We start from the raw sequence: 19,701 nt of genomic DNA on the forward strand, positions 1-19,701 counted from the left end.
CAGAAAGTTACTGCTGTAAGATAGGGCTACTTGCTTTGCCACCTTCCCAGAAAAGTCACCCCTTCCCAGTAAGGGCTGATAATCCCACAGGGACTGAGCACAGCTTTTTGAGCTGCTCATAGTCGTAATTCAGGTATGAGATAGGGCAGTCTTATTAATCCTATGCATTCAAAGATCCTAAGACCAACATACAACTTACATCTGATTTCCTGCAAAACACAAACTCCCCCGCTAACCATAGTTGATAGATGTCTTGTGAAGGCCTTAACTTCTGCTTGAGCTACAGCACGTTTTTCCAAACAGGTACAAGATTCTCATTTAAAGACTTGAAATGATGGAGAATGACCACAGCTCGCTTGCTCTCATCTCTCTTGGTATTACTAGCTGCAGTTTCTTAGGGCTGGACTGTACTTTTCTACCAAGCTGAAGAGGTGCCTGCTATCCAAGTTCTTCCTTGTTCAGATGTCCACATTCAGATAAAGCCATCTTGATCTCTCCTGCAATAACCTAACTAGGCTGAGCTTCTTATGTCTCTCATAAAAGGGACAACTTCTGGCCCATTTTTGCCGCTCTTCCTAAACTATGTCCAATTACCGGCACACCTTCAGGAACGGACAGCACTGCAGACCTTCTATGGTTACAGAGTTTATATGGCCTCTCTACTCCCACTTGATATTCTTTTCCTTTTTATATCCTTCTTATATTCATTCTGTTAGCTACAATGTACTGCTCTGAAAGGTCAGATTCAATTAATTATTTAATGCAATGGCAAGCTGAGGCATGAAATGCTGCCTCTTAACAGCCGCTGGTAGTTTCACCCTAGGCTGAGCTTCAGTTCTGCGAGCCAAGGTGATCAAGACAGGAATGCTCATGATAACAGCTTTAATTCACTTGCTCCAAGCAACAGGCACATCCACCCTGCACTTCACCTTGGCCAGGCTTCTTCTGAAGCAAAGCTTTTACTACCAGAGGCCATATTCAACACACTGCGCTGGGAAATAGCACCTGCCTTGCAACCACAGCGCATGACTTTCAAAGCTCCTTCCCCTAAATTTCTGAACTTCTGGAATTTGGCCAGCTATTGCCACGTGACAGTTGTGCCATCAGCTAGAGGTAGGAAGACGCAGCATGAGGCTACTGCAACGCCATGCTGCACAGACAGTTAACTACAAGATGGCAGGCACCACAGGATTTCTTTGAGGCTGCTCTACCAAATGCTATGCATCATCAACAGCTTGCAAGAACGTCAGCCCACAAAGACTGGACTGTGAAGGACTGCCATCCCCCAGCCAAAATGCACAACAGATAGCAGGAGTGCCTCTGAGACACAGGCACCCTGTATGTTAACCTTCATGCCCTGTATGTAACCTTCTCCCACGATCTCCTCAATCACTTCATCTTTCCCACAGCTGGTCTTTCTTCCTTGATCTTACAGTCCCATTCCCCAAAGGTCCCTCTGCACCCTGCCCATGCAGCCTCACACCACAGGGGTTGGACAGCGTGATCTTGCAGGTCCTGGGCTCCACCACTCTCTTGGCCAAGATGTGTTTCCGCCTGCTTGGGAGCTGACCGCTGCTCTTTCAGTGCACAGTGCCGCAGGCTGGAGTGAGATGAGGGTGAGTACATGGCCCCTGTCAGAGGGCAGACATGGTATTTGGTCCACAGCCGCAGTGGGTGGACGCTTGGGCTTCATAACCCACCAGCAGAAGTTTTCTGATGATACAGCCCCCAAAATTCTTCTGTAGTAAACTCCTGGAAGTACAAGAATCCACCACATCCCAGTGGGCAGTACCATAAGGACAGAAAAAGCTGAGAGGTTTTGCTTCAGGATAGTGAGGACGGCTCAGTATCCTCAGCAGTATTTTTGCTCCATTGGGAACAATGTAAGGCACATGGAGGACTGGGAGGTGATTTGAGACAGCCAGCATGGCTTCACCAAGGGCAAGTCCTGCCTAACCAACCTAGTGGCCTTCTAGGATGGAGTGACTACATCAGTGGACAAGGGAAGAGCCACGGATGTTGTCTATCTGGACTTCTGTAAGGCCTTTGACACGATCCCCCACAACATCCTTCTCTCTAAACTGGAGAGGTATGGATTTGATGGGTGGACTGTCTGGTGGGTGAGGAGCTGGTTGGATGGTCACATCCAGAGGGTAGTGGTCAATGGCTCAATGCCCAGATGGAGACTGGTGACAAGTGGCGTCCCGCAGGGGTCCGTATTGGGACCGGTACTGTTTAATATCTTCATCAATGACATAGACAGTGGGATCGAGTGCATCCTCAGCAAGTTTGCAGATGACACCAAGCTGAGTGGCGCGGTTGACACGCCAGAGGGACAGGATGCCATCCAGAGGGACCTGGACAAGCTGGACAAGTGGGTCCATGTAAAAACGGACCCATGAGTGTAAAACTCATGAGGTTTAAGAAGGCCAAGTGCAAGGTCTTGCACCTGGGTTGGGGCAGCCCCCAGTATCAATAGAGGCTGGGGGATGAAGGGATTGAGAGCAGCCCTGCCGAGAAGGACTTGGGGGTACTGGTGGATGAAAAGCTGGGCATGAGCCAGCAATGTGCGCTCGCAGCCCAGAAGGCCAATCGTATCCTGGGCTGCATCAAAAGAAGCATGGTCAGCAGGTCGAGGGAGGTGATTCTCCCCCTCTCCTCTGCTCTGGTGAGACCCCACCTGGAGTACTGCGTCCAGCTCTGGAGCCCTCAGCATAAGAAAGACACGGACCTGTTGGAGCAGGTCCAGAGGAGGGCCACAAAAATGATCAGGGGGATAGAACACCTCTCCTCTGAAGAAAGGCTGAGAGAGTTGGGGTTGTTCAGCCTAGAGAAGAGAAGGCTTTGGGGAGACCTTATTGCAGCCTTTCAGTACTTAAAGGGGGCTTATAAAAAAGATGGCGGCAAACTTCTTAGCAGGGCCTGTTGTGACAGGACAAGGGGGAATGGTTTTAAACTAAAAGAGGGTGGATTTAGACTAGATAGAAGGAAGAAATTTTTTACTGTGAGGGTGGTGAAGCACTGGAAGAGGTTGTCCAGAGAGGTGGTAGATGCCCCATCCCTGGAGACATTCAAGGTCAGGTTGGACGGGGCTCTGAGCAACCTGATCTAGTTGAAGATGTCCCTGCTCATTGCAGGGGGGTTGGACTAGATGACCTTTAGAGGTCCCTTCCAACCCAAACTATTCTATGACTCTATTATAAAATACTGACATGCTTAGTTAGTCAGCCTGAAGTACCAGTTTTGCCTTGGATCACACTGACCTCCAGCTCTGCTCTCCTGAACTCCTCAGCGCCTCACAGGAGCTGTAGCTCCAGCTGTTGCTGCCTGACTTACAAAAGCCTCATGACACCCACAGCCTCTCCTGTGGGTGAAGCAATCCCCAAAGGGATTAAACTAACTGGTTTAGGTATCTTTAGAAAAATGTATGCAGCATATACATACATAGCCATAGCTAACCTGTATATGCTATGAACACTAATATTCTAAAAAAAACCCCATAAAACTAGTAATACTCATGAAATGATAAGGGTTATAAAAAACCCCCTATGTTCACACCATTCTCTATTTTAACATGTATTTTCCTAGTAAAACAGAAATTAGACGTGAGTTTCCAATACTGGAGAGAATCACAATGATGTCAGAATTGGCGCTTTTTATTTATCACTTTTAGGTAGAGATACAGAAAATATTTCAAATAAATATTTTAAAACTTTCTAACACAACTCTCCTTGTAACAGATCGGCTGTACAAACCATATATAATGTCATTATAAGGTTTTGGTTTAAATGAGCTGCAGAACCTCAGGTTCTCGTTTCTAAGTAACGGACACATCCCAAATCCCAAATAATAAAGCTTTATGAGTCACATTCCTCTCTCGCTCTCTGCACATACATACAAACATATGCAAATGCATACATACAAATGCAGAAGACATACTGCATGCTTATGATATGTTGTCTAATAAACAGCCCTAAGACTTACATTAACAAACTGTACCCTCAGTCTATGTACCTCAGAGCATAAATAATACAATCTCCTCTTTCTCCAACAAAGAAATGGTTGCAAAAGAGTGTGTTGAGTTTTCTTTCATTCCCATATGTCAATATGTGGTATAGTTCCTTCCTTAAACCCATGGCAATTTGTATGAATTATTAATGAACTCAATAAGCCTGCTGGACACTGTAACATGACTATAATTGGTGTAGAACACTAAGAAATTGTTTCAATACTCTTTAAGGAGAAAAAAGCGGTTTCTTTACTAACACATTTGTTCTAATATTTAATTAAAGGCTTTGAACACAAACAGAATTTCAGATAAAATGCAGAACAAAAGGGTATTTCTGGTCACAGAAGTAAAATTTCCATGTAAAATTGAGCACTAAGAAGAATGACACAAGATAAAGAATTAAAAAGAAACTGGACTGCAAAGTCAATTAATGAATAGTTTTAATTTTTTGCTGTCTTCCAAAATAGAGAGTTGTTGCTATTATTCTTGATAAACTCTTAGGCAGATCATATTTTCCTTTTAAGTCTCAGGCACACTGTAATGACGCATAGAAAAGAATATTGAGCAGAAAGACAACGTATGGAACAAAGATTTCAGTGCAACAATTAAACCTCATGACACCTACAGTTTTTATGAAATACAGATGACCTCAAGGATTTTAAACTGCTATAGCAACCGATTTTCTTCTCTAGAAGAAGAACTGCCTTTTTGTGTATTGCTTTCTAGTAACAGACCTGCTGAAAAGCTGAAGTGATCATCATAAAATGGGTAAGTTCTGTGATATAAGATGACAAGACCTTTGCCTCTCCTGGAGTCTTGTTTGATTCACAAGCTGAACAAATTTGGTTTTAACTAAACCTCCAACCAAGCTGGATTACTTTATTTAACAATATAGGCAGTGGACTGCACGGATTTTCCCTTGTACAGTAAGTAAAATACATTAAGCTTTGATCTGCATGAAGAGGAATAAGGCTAACAGAACAATTAACATTTCGGCACATACTGTGTAAAAAATATGCCTTTGAAGTAGCAGAGGTTGATGGCAATCTGGTTTATCTCTGCAGTCTCTGTTTTGGTATTTGCCGTCTCTATTTTGATATTTCTTACTTCTTGGTTTCTCAGAACCAGTTTCTCTTGGCTTCTCAGATGAAGACAAAGTAAGACTAAGACCAATATCCTTTGGAAGACACCTGCTGTGAAATACACGCGATTCATCTTTCCTCTATTACTGTTGCTGCTTCCAGGAGGTCTGTGAAGACTTGGATGTTTAAAGTCAAGCAAAAAGTCAAACAGAGAACAGTATCTTTGGAAAAAAGCCTAAAAAAAGCTAAAGCGGAAGCTAAAATGCTTCTCTGACACTATTTTTCATATGTTTCTTGTAATAAATTACAGATGATCAATTGTCACATCAGAAATCAAACCAGGAAGAGTTGATTAATAAATCCCACAGAAATCTACCGCGTTAAGCTGCCTTTTGAAGCATTCAATATTTTTAAAGGTGAATTTATTTTTAGCCATTTTTATTTTCTACTAGTTTTTGTCTCAGATCCTTCGTTTAATGAGAAACTGTTTTTGTCCTTTGACCTTCCACTATGACCCAAATTCTTCTTATTGGAGGGAAGCAGGAAAGAGAAAAGACTTGTTAATGACAATCGTAAGCCTTTTGATCTTATTTCTCAATATTTTTGAAAAAGCTTCCCCCCAAAAATTAGGCCTTGTCAACACAAAGAGTCATAAAAATTTAGAGTCAACTGCACCGAGAGCAAGATCCAATTTTCTTACAACACAATTAAGTCTAGACATCTCTGAATCAAAAAGAAGTTTGGATTGAGAGAGTTTTATCAGACTAGTGTTCAGCCAGGTACTTCTCATCTCTACTATTCTCGTGATTTTCCAGCTCCACAGACAAACCACAAGTTACTGGTGTCAAGCACTGTCACCCCCACACGTCTTTGGCCAACTGAAAGGCAACATTGCTGTCAGAGCAGGGATATGAAATGGAAGCGTAAAGATAGCCATTGTAACTGGACCCTAACGTTATGAGGGACAGCCACCTTATGGGCACACACAGCTTCAGGAGGCACCATTCTTCATTTTGTTTTACTTAATAGATTAAACGTAGTCTGGGAAGTAAATAGGATTATGATACTAAAAACTAACTCTTAGAGTGAGGAAGCCAGAAAGACACAGAATCAGCACACCAAAGAGCCAGAGAAAGGTCTTGCCATCTTCAGGCACTCCTGAATCAGCTTTCCATTACACAATTCATTAAAATTACACCATTATACCAATGGACCATGAACTACCAAGACCTCTCCATAACACTTTGCTCTGAGTAGGGTTTTACCCATTTCCCAGTCACTCTCCTTAGCTCCTTCCCACCCCAGGGAGTGCTGCTTCCACCTTGACAGGGAATAAAAGTGCTCCCTTAACTGCAAACACAGGATTACAGCACCATTCAGCATGCCAGCTGCCCATAGCATCTAAGCAGCCCCAAGGAGAAGGTCTTAAGACCTCCATTTATTCATATTTTCCAATTACATGGTTCAAGATTCTTTTAAAAGCTACTCATTTTTGCTTCTCCCCCCCCTCCATTCTCACTGTGCTATAAAAAAGACATACATAGCCACCACACTAGCAGTTATGCTAGCTTTATCTTCTCCAATTTGACAAACAGATGAGTTTTTGTAAAATGCACAAAACCCTTCAAATACAGACACTGCCAGGAGCTTCTACAGAACTAACAGCTAAAGACTAAAGGTATTTCAAATTCATGAAACTATACCAGACATTGCAAATTGGCCACAGTCTTTTCACCATCCTCTCTCAACAGTTCAAATTACCTTTTACATTTCCTATGAGCACTGGCGCATATAAAACTGCCACCCCCAAACCAGCATTCCTTAAAAGCAGGAGATTAAAATCTTTCTGCCTTTCCCTGATACAAGGCACCTGTAGCAGACACAACCCTCCAAGGGTCAACTTACAAAACCATAAAAATATGTTTGCCTCCCAGCTCTTGACATCACCTTTGCTGTCTTTCTATCAAAATACAGCATTTGGGTATAATTCATAGTAACCACAAGCCTTTCGCTTGATACTGCCATCTACCTTTCAGTCTTTTAAAGAAGTATTTTTCTGCCATTCTGAAGCTATTTAGGCAGCAGATAAAAGCAGTTAATTTCTATGATCCAAATGTCCAGCAGTGTCTCAGGATAAAAGGGAATGCTGATGCCACCACTGTCCACATTGTGCGTAACACATGCCTTCGCAAAGCATCACAGGCCTTACACCACGCAACTATCATATCTTTTAAAAAATGGCTATGTTTTCCATTACAATAGCTTCATTAGCTGATGTGTACGTGCTGAATCAGTCAGCAACTGACTGGCAGGATGAGGGATTTGTAAACTTCCCAGTGAGGACAGTCACACACTTCTGGAAGGGCAGAGTTGCTCTGAGAGTTCTGTGCATGCGGTGGTGAAGGCATCTCTGTCATCTGCATACTTCACAGTCACTCCTTGCTGGCAGCGCCAGATGTACAGTACAATCCTCTCCTGTCAGCCCATACTGCTCCTCCAATCCCAGAAACCGTTCTGCACAAACTGGCACTTCCCAAGCAAGCTCCTGAAGCTGTCTCTGTCTTGTCTTCCTCCTTGTTTTCTGCTTTCTGCTGATTAAACTGCTCCATATCACAGTGCTTGTCTTGTGTAAGTGTAGCTGTCCTGCAGTAATGTCCTCAAGGCATCCACACAAGCCACAGAATATTCAAGTATCAACAGCACGATGTGGAGGGCTGGCTTACCCAACATAATCTTTTATGATTTGGAAATGTCATCCCAAAAGAGTCAGCTAATGGGGCCGGGAAAGAGAAACCATGAGATTTCTGTAGTTTGACACCTCCTCTCTAACCCACCCTGTCCCAAACAAAGGACATGAGATTTTTAGGTACCTCCTGCTACATATCCCAACAGGAAGTAATCCTTTGATGCACTGGGCTTGCAGCGACAGCACAAAGAAGGATAAACATGGATAAACATCTATTGCAGAGCATGCAATATAGAGGAAATCCACCACGTGGAAGGGTTAATTCATAATAAACTCAAAGCTGGGTGTTCATTTGTATGACTTTACATGGAAACAATTACTTTGAAACATTCACGTCAGTGCATCTGGCTTCCAAGTAAATCCTCCATGCAGACAAGCCAATGCTTTTGTTTAGTTGTATGAGAAGCAGTAAGCCTGCTTGTCAGAACAAGCTAATGAGAGCAACATTTGCTGGTTCACATCTGAAGAAGGCATTTTGTACAGTTGCTTGTGTTTTGGGCACAGCTGTTCCACATCTCTGTCCATACCCTTGCATTCAGTTACCATAAAGCAACTTGTTATAGAACAGCTGACCTGAAATTCATCACGGCTGACTCCTCTTTCTAGAGGATAAGAGAGTAAGATGATGACACAACACTTCAACTGGATGACACATCAAGCCTTGGAATTTCAAAAAGACCCTAGACTTGCTAACTCCAGGGGGCATGCACCATGGTGAACATGAAAAGAAACTTATAAATTCTCAGCATTCCAAACATTTGAATTATTGAGCCCAAACCTGTCTAAAGCATGTCAGCCAACTTTCTGCTAAGAACAGAGTAAGGATATGAGACTGCATGCTTTCACAGGTACAATGGATTTAAAAGAGAACAATTTCCATAGTTGGTATTGATTTTAACAATAACAAGTAATATCTCTATACAGCTTTCAACTCAGCTTAACACTTACAAGCCTTTGAAAAGGTGGGCAAGCATTTCTGAAACCATATTACAGATTAATAGTTACAATCTAGACAGATCTGAATTAGCTCTCAATATCTTAGCTCAAGTACCAGAAGCACCCCACCACGGCAGCCAAGAAAAACGGTAGAGAATACTAAATCTGTGCTCTTACAGTTAGATTGCAGCAGCTGATTTAAAGTACTTATCTCTGTATTATGTTCCAGAAACACCTCAAAAGGTAGAAGATATACATCTAACAACACCCCTCAAGTCAGACAGGAATTGAGTTCTCATATCCTGACTCCCAGCTCCATGCTTGGGCCAGCTGATTAGAAGTAGTTAATTAAATGCCCTGGCAGAAAGCTTATCCCCATTGATGTCACTTGTAAAACTCCTACAGATAATTTGGTCCAGCATTTTGTCCCTCTGTTCAGCATTATGTACACAAAAACCAAAACACTAGCAGTTCATAGATCAAGGCCTGAAATAAAATGGGTATAGCCTCTGGATTTATATACCAAACTGGGAGTATAACAGAGTACTTTCAGATTAAAAGGTCCACATGACCGGTTTTTCAGGAAAAGCAGGTTTCAAGATTCTCAGCTGCTAAGCAGTATCATAGCTAACAGCTTAATATGCTTTTTTTCTCTACGATGTTGATGAAGAAAGAATGTCTTTAATATTAAGTCCACCAAAATTGCTTGATCCAATAAATGAAACAGTCTAAGCCTAGAGACAGAAATTACATTTGAAAAGTGGTATTTTCAGCTGCTGTGAGAAGACGATGATGACAGGCACTGCCACTGAGCTCCCTTTTGCACCTGTGTTTAGCTATGATGATGCAGAGAAGGCAAACCAGTCCCCTGACACACACGGAGTCAAACAGCAGTGACAGCATCCTCATCCACTCCATGACGATGGTGAGAAGGGTCAGTATTGATTAAATTCATGTTAGCATTTAAAATGCAACATGCAGCCTGAAATCCTGGAGGGTTCCTTCCCTCCAGTCTACAAAATTAAAACCGAAATTCTACTGCAGAATTGAAAGAATCCTCCAGATCCTCTTGATGAAAACTTGCCGTGACATTAACTTGCCAAAGCAAGAGTTATTTCAGAAAGGTTTTTGAGTCATTTCTCTTAAACAGAAAATAGAGCCAACAAGAAAGAAAAGCCCTTAATGAATTTCACCTTTTTCAGTTCTTGCTTTGCAATTAAAGTCTTTTAGTGGAATTCCACAGGACGTCAAATACTAATTTACGGCTGTTACAGTTTCAAGGAACGGACTAATCTAGCCTAATTTAGCAACCTAGAAGTCAGGTTTCTATTCTAAGATAGTTTTCTGTGCTCCATCTTTAGTCAATGCATAAATAAAGCTTTCTGCAACAGGGTAGTTTATTCCAAAACAAGTATCCCGGATGGATCACCCTCTTCAGGGGCCTGCCTCTCCTCACAGGCTGCCTGGAAAACTGTTTTAATTGAAGTATGAACAAAATACCACTACCAAACTACTCAGAGTTTGCTTTATGGGGTAAGCAGTACATCTGTGTGTCACTTAAAATTTCAGTAAAATATCTTGCTAGAAAAAAAAAAGACATTTTACATATGTTGGGATCCTTGTAGACTAATGCATACTCAGTACAATCTAACATAATCAAGTCATTCATGTTCTAGAAATTACCTATAAACATATTATAAGGCAAATTATTTGTTAGATATATTTCTTCAAGTGTTTTAAAAGAAGGCTTGGTTGGTTAAACTGACTATTAAAAAGATACAAATTTAACATTAACCAATGATAATGAAATACATGCAACCAATTAATTGATACAGTACATTAATACACCTTCTAATATCTTAGTTTTGCATTGTTGCTCACCTTCAAATATGCAAAAAATTGCTACATTGTGCAATGACTCAAAGTACTTATTGTTAAGTATGTGTGAAAAGCTTTAAGTCACGGAAACTGTATCAGCAGTAAAAGAAAACCAAGATAAGTAGCTCCTGCTACAATTTTGAACCGACACCACTTCAAATACATCCTCTTTCTTTAGTATTTTGTTCGCTTGGTCCTTGCCTGGACTGTAACCACACATTTAGAAAACCGGGCTTGTTTCTTCCTCTTTTTCCAACTTCAATAACTTTCTGTCTTGAATGGAACACATCTAGACTGCAGCCATAAGTGACGCTCATAAAGGTGACCTCTCTTTGTAAGGGAAACCGTAAACATGACTTCTGGGTTTGTGCTTGAAAATAGCTCAGGAGAACATAATATAGTGCAAAAGCCATTGAACATTACCCAGAAATAATGAGTCCTTATGTACTTTGTCTGTAAACCATACTGTATTCATATTTCTGCAACCTTGGCTTTCAAAGGACAACTTGAACACTAATTAAATGTTGCCAGTAAAGCAGAGCCAAAGGAATTAGATGGATGAGAATGACCTCCAGGGGATATTTATAATGAATAACCCCGATAATCTCCAGACCTGAGACCACCTAGGATACAACAGCATCCCTCAATTCTTAAAAAACAAACCAAAATCTTTCACTAGGTTCCTGCTCAGTATCCCCTGGAGTCAGCAGAGGTGGCTTTAATACAGTTTTCTACCTAAGGAAGCTTATTTTCAGTAATGAATGTTTAGAAAGCACACATATAATTAAAATATTAAAATGTAATAAAGAGACAATGTGAAAATTTCTGTATTACGTGCTCCCTTTATCTTCCTGCATTTTCCTGTAGTAAAACCATTACACAAAAGAGACTTTCTTAAAAGACTGGTCTAACTATTTCTAACCCTGTAGGAGTAAAAAGTACACAATGAATTTGGAGTTGATAGGAAAAGGGCTGAAGAAAAACAAATGATCTGAAAAAAACTGCTCTGACCTATTTGTGGAAAACTTAGAAATAAAGCAAATTTCTTGCTTAGGGACATGCTTTTTCCTAATGAAAAAAGATTTAATTGACATTTTTCAGATACCCTTCTCAGTGGACATTCTGAACCTTTTTTTATTTTTTGGATTTAAGATAGACCGTAGCTGAAATTCTCTTTTCCATTTTCTTTTCCTTCAATAGCATAACTCTTCTCATAAGTAAATGTCCTGACAATGTTTTCTTGGAAAACAATTAAATATTGCATTACACTAAAAACTCTGTTTAACATTCAAGGTTGACTTAACATCTAACATTTTTGTATACTTTTGCTCGGAAGTTTTGAGTCTTGCTAAGCTTGTTAAAGCATGATGCTCATCTGGTTATGAAATCTGCCTTTTTTTTCCTCATGTAGTTTGGGTTTTTTCTGTTTGGCATACTATGATATTTATGTCTGTATTTTGAAAGTAGATTAATTGTTTCCACACTCTGCAATTATAAAGACAAATCGTTTCTTCACTTTACAAAAAGCTTTGAGGGAAAGCTGCATAAAAATAGCCACAGAATTTCACATCATGAATATAAAATATACTTTGTTATACCTAATCAGCAAGAGACCATGCAATCACAGAAAAAATTCAGTGTTGGAATATCAATTTTTCATTGATGTGCTGCAGTGACCACGAGATGGTACAGTGTAAGATCCTGAGAGAAAGGAGGAAGAAGAGTCCAAGCTAAAGAGCAGACTTCAGCTTGTCCAGGGCACTGGTGGGGAGGGTCCTGTGGGATGCAGCTCTGAAAGGCCAGAGCCCAGTAGAGCTGGGTGATCTTCATGGAGAGCCTCCTCCAAAGGCCAGAACGGTCTACTCCAATCCGCAAGGAAGTGGGCAAGCACAGCAGGACACCAGTGTGGCTCCACAGGGAACGCCTGACCGTGACCCAGCACAAAATGGAAGCCAAGCCAACCAGAGATGGAAATGGAGAGAGGTTACTCAGGAGAAACAGAGAAGCCCTACCTGACCAGGCAGGGATGGAGTTTGCAAAGCTCAGCTGGCACTGAAACTGGTACAGGACATGAAGGGTAACAAGAAGGGCCTCTACAGCTACATCAGCAGTGAAAGCCAAGGGAAATATGAACTCACTGCTAAATGGGGTGGGCAACCTAATGAAGGACACTGAATGCTTTCTTGGCTTTGGTCTTTAGTGGCAAGGTCTGCCACCCTCATCCCTGAGGTTAGTGGCAGAATTTAGGGAACAGAGGTAGACAAAGACTGAATTAAGGATTGCTTAGGCAAGAGGGACACTCACAAGTCCATGGGCCTAGATGGCGTGCTTCTAAGGCTGCCAAGGGAGTTGGCTCTGTCTTGTAAAAGCTGCTCTCTATCGTCTTTGAAAGGCCACTGGTTAAGAACTGAAACATCTGCCCAATGTGGTTGTGAAATCTCCACCTCTGGAGATATTAAAAAATTGATTCGACAAGTGTTGAGTAGCCACATCTAACTTTGACACTAGCTCACTTTGAGCAAGAGGTTAGACTGCATGACCTCCAGAAATCCCATCTCAATTCTCCTATGATTTTGTGATTATGCCCATTGCCTAACCTATGCATCTAAAACATACTCATTGCTGACCACAGATATACTGCTACCAGCTGGAAAACAAGATTTCAAAATTGCTTCCATGCACATTGAAAACTGAAAGCAAGCATTTTCAAAGTTGCAGATGTATCTAACCCATATGAAAACCTTCTATTATACAGAAGGGATTAATTATTTCATTGGTGTAAAGAATTGCTTCTGCTATGGTGTCAGGACTGTACAGTGATGGTGTCTAATCATTCCAGGTGTCCCCATTGGCATGAAAAGAAAGCTCTTCATTTCAAATGCTGTAATAGACAATCCTAATACATTTCATTCTGAGTCTCATCAAAGAATGAGTCTCTGTCAAAATCCCAACGGCAGATAGATTTTGAGAGCAGAGGTAGAATTACAGTGTAAGAAAAGTGTCACCAGAAGCTTCCCCTGGAATGCAACAACATTTAATATAAGACACTACTTATGGAGTCAACATAATTGGGAAGGGTGATATGCTTATTCAGTTTCTCATTTGAAGGCAGACAGAGAATCAGCCACACAATAAACTCAGTTTGTCTCAGGCCTAATCAGTCTATTTTCCTTGTTGTTATTACTACATATTGCTGGCAGCAGAGAAATAAGATAGAGATCCTAATTCTGATTACTTACATATCAAAGAATCAGGGAAAGAATGAAAACTGCAATATGATCACTTTGTGAAGAAACAAAGACATCAAAAATGAGTTTAAGACCCATTTGTGAGGCTTATGCTGATGGTCAATGCAGAGCATAGGACAGAAATTTATTAGGAACAGGACAATTCCTGCAGTTCATGGGGTCTCTTTGTCACAAAAAACAAGAGTGTCAGTCCCCTCTTAATGTGCTGTGTTTCTGTTAGTTGACTTGCAGGTTAACGCTTTTTTTTTTAAATCTGAAAATGTGTTGTATTTTGTCCAAACCCGCCTAACACAGATAAAGGCATCAGTGTTGCTGGCATCTTTATACCATTTCCATATCTCCTTTGGAAGTTCGCTTCACAGCTGAATCCCCAGCAAATGAGCACCCATTTGCTCAAATTGTGATCTGCAAGAGGAGTACAACTATCACGACACCTCCTGCCCAAATTTCTGGAAGCAAATGTGACTTTTCAAAATTACATGGGTAACACTGACAACAGTGACAGCTACCAGTTCTGAGGACAGGTACCTGCACAGTTAAAACCTGAGTATCTCCCAGGAATCAACTAGACCCACCAATTCAGAGTTTACACCAGTGAGAAGGAAAATACAGAAACAAAACTGGTGTCCGGCAACCAGGCTACTGGAATTTAAAATAATAATTTTTATGTTTAATTTTTTAATTACTAGTCATTTTTCTATGCAATGCACTAACATTTCTTGTTACTCAAAATGCAAAGCTTATTATGTGAACCACATCACATCTTTTTCTACATCCTGAGCATTTGTCAGTCCCTGTCCTTTCTTTCCTTTTACATCCCATTACAAATATTGACATTTCTCCTTTCCTGCACTCTCCACAGTCACTTTTTTGTCTTGTTTTCTGCCTCCTATCTACACAGCCCTGCCTCCTCTTTTCACACAAACTCACCTACCTGCAATCCATCCAAACACTCTTTGAGCTTCTCTACCATATTCCCATTTACATGCACCCATCTGCTCTCAAAAATCACCCCACCACATTTTCTTTCCTCTTCACGTAAGACAGACCTGACTCAACTTTCTTCATGTAAAAAAAAGCAATAGAGCAACAGTGACTGGAGCTGCCTTGTTCCAGGAGTTATCTTTTCAACAACCCATACCAAACATAAATACCAGGAGAATACTATTCCTCTTTTGATACCCAAGTATTTTGGAGCTGTTCCAATATCTTATTATATTTTTTCAGCTACCCAGAGGACATTTAAGAGGACACTTCATTTCAATACTAAAGTACTTCACCATTCTTCATTACGACTAAAATAACATTATTTTCTCTTTTCTCAGCCATGAGAAGGGAAGACTTGCTGTATTATCAAATGACTGCACAGGCAATAAGCCACTGGGTTCATAGTTGAAGTGACAGGACATCAACTACCTGACAAGGTCGATGACTCTCTCCCTTGGAGCGGTGCTGACTGGCTCATCATTAATCATTATGATCTGATCCCCTGGTATAAGCTTTCCTTCAGAGGGGCCGCCTGGAGACAAAAAAAAAAAGAGCACAGGTTAGCAGACCATTGTAAATGCATAGGCACACTCTGTTGTTCACATACTATGAGTGTTTTTTTCTTCAACTAATAGCGTGCTTAACACTAACACTATTTCTGACATTACCAGTACTTCCTCACCAGGAAAATCTTGAAAGCCAGTGGTTTAACAGCTTCTACTGAAGTTCCTCAAGTTAATTTCCAAACCCACATCTAGCCACCTAAAAATAAGAGCTTGATTTTCTGGAGGGCCAAAAGGACCATAAGAGGTAGCCTAATTCACCCTTTAAGGTGTGATCAACCATACCTTACTCATCCCTGATCAATGTTTGTCTGATATTCTTGTAAGACCACCCTGAGGATGACTCCCTTTTCCTGTAAATAAATGATCCTGTTTAACCACTGTTAAGATCAGGAAGTCTTTTTCCCAGGTGTCATAGAATCATAGAATCATTGAGGTTGGAAAAGACCTCTAAGATCATCGAGTCCAACCATCGACCCAACACCACCATGCCCACTAAACCATGTCCCTAAGTGCCTCATCTACTCGTCTTTTAAATACCTCCAGGGATGGGGATGGGGACTCAACCACTTCCCTGGGCAAGATCTGGTGTCTACACCAGATCTTCCTTGTTGCAACACATTGTTTCCTGTCCCAGGCAAAGTAACACTGGAGAACGTCTTAATCCTCTTTCCTATGAAACATCACTTACATATTTGAACGTCATTCGCAGGTCTCTCCTCTGACTTTTTTGTTCTGGGCAAAACAAACCTGTTTCCTTCAATCAGAAGACAGTAAGTTTCTATACCTCCAGCCTCTGAGTCTCTTTTCCTCTAGATTCCTACCACTTGGTAAACACAAGTTTTACGTACATCCAAAAGCACTGCCACTTTCAGTTAGACACAGATATTTAGCATCAGTCTGAGCAGACAATCAGACATGTACAGGTCTACGTGCTTTGGATTCTGACACTGCTGAAATGCATATTGAGTTTATGCTTTATAAAATGTACATAATACTTTGCTTCTCAGCACAATTACATGCCCAGAAGAGGGTGTGACATCGCAACTGCAAGTGAAAAGATATATCCTCTCTAGTCTTCTGTCTTTAAACTCTGCAATGATGATACATAAAAAACCCAGTAATATTACCAATATGAAGATAAAGTCTCAAAAGAAAATGTTTCAGTATCAAAACCAATTCATTTAACAATTGAGCTAATACTGTTCCTTTCCTCTGTTTGCTTTCAAAACTTAACTTCACTTATGTATCCAGCATAAATGGACACAAATCCATGTAGGAGAATGTTGTCCTGAGCTCATCTGTCCTCCTATTCACTTGGAACAGAATATAATAAACACCTTTTCCAAACGGAACGTTAACATAAAACTACATTAATAATGCTAACTTGGGAGAAAAGAACTGTCTGGATCTAGTTCAAATATTAGTTAGATTGCTCATTTCATCTGAAAGCAATACAAATATAATCAATGCACGCATGTGGGTAAATGACATCAGAACTTCACAGTCAATTTTGCCTCTCCTCTGCTCTCTGCGGGGGTTCTGAGAACATATCGAACAAGAGCAAAGTCAAATCCCTGCCCTTGGCTCCAAGGCAATTCTACGTAACAGCTGAACTTTTAAGCATAAAGAACAGGAGCCCACTCTTTGGGAGACTGAGCAGTCCCAGGTCTGGTCACCTATAAGTTCAAAAATACCACAAACCTCACTAATTTTCACTCCAGGTAAGATGTTTAGGGATCTATTTTGACCTGGCTTTTTGCCACATAGCTATACAGAAGTATTCATTAAAAAAAAAAAAAAAAAAGCCAGCAGTAACACCCCCTTTTTCAAAACCAAATATTTTAGTTAGAACCAAATATTATAGGTAGAAACCTAATTTCTCAGTGGGAAGCTGATGATAAAAAGAATGAAATCTCGCAACTCAACATACCTCTTGAAAACACTGGTTCAATGGCAATGAAGGTGACATCAAACCAATATAAACATAACAGGGAGAAGAACTTCTTTCCTTGAATGAAGTGGGTCAACTTTTTTCAGGCAAACAATAGTAATGGCTCAGAGCAATAACCTAAAACTGGCTTTTTGTTAACACATTTACATAACGTTCAAAAATGAGTGAAGAAGGGAAACTATTCACTAATACAAGGCTTAAAATCCTACCTAGTATTTGTCATTACTTTGTCTGCCTGAATATTTTAACAGTACTCAAATTTGTAACTGTATTTCATCTCAGTAGTTTAAGCCCAAGTTTGCTTTTGTTGGGGTCAGGTGGGGAAAACATACCTGGTGTTACTGAGCGTACAACAACTGGCTTTTCACTACCAGCCACAAACCCAAATCCTAGCACAGGATCCCTCCTCATTTCCACCTTCCGAGGGGCTGGAGGGGTTATTTGGCAGCTCTCTATTCGAGGGTCTTCAAATGTGGCTGATTGTGTCATGTGACTGTGAAAAAAAATAAAAGATGGAAAAAGGAAAAAAATCATTAAAACATGATTTTGTGGTATCTACTTGAGGCAAGCAATTTCTGCAACGATATGGGATGAATACCTGAAATGTTCTCACTATAGGAATGAAAACATCAACTTAATAATTTTCTATTAGATTTTCTTATACATAAAGTAATAATGCTGCTGGCAGGTCTTAAATACTAATCAATAGTATCAACCTATAAAGAGGTCTCTCTTTGACAGCATACATTTAATCATACCCCATATATGAAAGAAAAATAACCCAACAATAAAGCCTTTGTCGTCTGTGCTTGAATTTTTCATCCTTCATTTTTTGGAAGGGAAAAATAATAGTGTGACCTGTTCATAATGTAAAACATAAAAGTCTGCCAGCCTTTTACAAGTGGAGAGGACACACATTTAAATTTTGCTTTCTAAAATGTTAAGCGAGCTTCCGAGCTGAGTCCTCTCAAACAGACTACCTAAGGCACAGGTAACAGCTCTATATTTACTACGCAGGTAGACTCTCCGAAGTCACTCCAAACTGTTTCAGGGCAAAAAAAAAAGATATTAAGAAAATATATTTATCAGCAATTACTAAAATACTTTACTTTCAGCTACAGTGTTATGACGAAGCTTACTTATTTTACCCAGAAGAAAAAATTCTCATGGCTGGAGGGAAAGATCTTGATTTTTCAAGCAGAAAATAAAAAGGATGAAAGCTATCCAACATGACGCATCCATGAAAGAGGTCATGGTTTAAAAGCATAGAGACTTCTAAATTAACATTAATAAACACTGAAATGTGACTGATGCTGTATGCAGACTGAACTGGAACACACTTCGTGTTTCCCACCCAATGCCTGGAGCTCCCCGCTGAATCACAGCTGCCAATTCCCAGTGCCGATTACACAGACAAACAGACCACTCCAGTGTCATACCCTTCCAAATGCCATTAACTGAACTCTCATGCTTCAGAAAACCTAGTCACCGCTGCAGACAACAAGCAATACCTGGTCAGCTTAGCATGAAGACAGACTACAGCTCATGGCATCAGGTTATTGCAGTCTTGACAGAGCTCAGATGGTATTTGTTCAGAGTTGCCCGGCCAAGAGTTAACTGTTTTTTTATCTTCAAGAGACTGTAAATCTGCAGGTGCTGAACTAACTCCAGCTCTCGGTGGATAAACGCAGTAGGCAATGGGAGCCAAGTCCCAACCCCATCTGCAGGGAGGGCACACGCTCCTGTGCTGAGAAAGGTAACGGCCAGGTGCCCAACCTAAGAACGCCGCAAAGGACATCAGAGAGGCAGGTATCCCTATAGCAGTAGGCAGTATCATCAGTTTGAAAGTTGGTCTCCTCATAAATAATTAACAATATGAAAATCAACTAATTTTCCCATATCCTTGATAATCTTACATAAAACATGTTATAACATGAGAGTTAGGGGATGTCCCACGCAACCAGAATTGCTGCTCTCACCTCCTGTCCCTTTTCCACCTTCAAATACAATTCCCTGAAGAACTCCAGACAGGCGGTCCATAAGGAGAAAGGCATCATTCAGAGATCTGTTTTCAGCGTCAATGACGTGCAAAAACTTCTCTGATCTTTCCCCAACACATACACCTTGGACATGACATCAATTTCCACTCCCTCTGTGGTCTGCTTCTATTACTGATACACAGAAGAGCAGCAAGATCTCAGTAAACTCTCAGTGGGAGTTTATTCCTGTGACTGGATTTTTCTCGGGCTTTTCTTCAAAGAAACTCTCTATCCCTATCAGAGGGACCTGGACAGGCTG

General features: G+C 40.8%; 1 protein-coding gene across 4 annotated transcripts in view; it reads right to left on the minus strand.

Moving 5' to 3' along the window:
- FRMPD4 (FERM and PDZ domain containing 4) overlaps positions 1-19,701 on the minus strand; it is a 325,375-nt gene that overhangs the window by 51,098 nt on the left and 254,576 nt on the right. For 3 of the 4 annotated variants that reach the window (XM_076357583.1, XM_076357572.1, XM_076357602.1), the window contains exons 3-4: positions 17,736-17,896; positions 15,316-15,418 (exon numbers count right to left, since the gene is read on the minus strand). In XM_076357583.1, the coding sequence (XP_076213698.1) occupies positions 15,316-15,418; positions 17,736-17,896 (264 nt within the window). The remainder of the gene's footprint in view (positions 1-15,315; positions 15,419-17,735; positions 17,897-19,701) is intronic. The other variant, XM_076357594.1, reaches the window with a different exon arrangement.

Source organism: Aptenodytes patagonicus, chromosome 1, assembly GCF_965638725.1.
Source record: "Aptenodytes patagonicus chromosome 1, bAptPat1.pri.cur, whole genome shotgun sequence".
Taxonomy (NCBI): domain Eukaryota; kingdom Metazoa; phylum Chordata; class Aves; order Sphenisciformes; family Spheniscidae; genus Aptenodytes; species Aptenodytes patagonicus.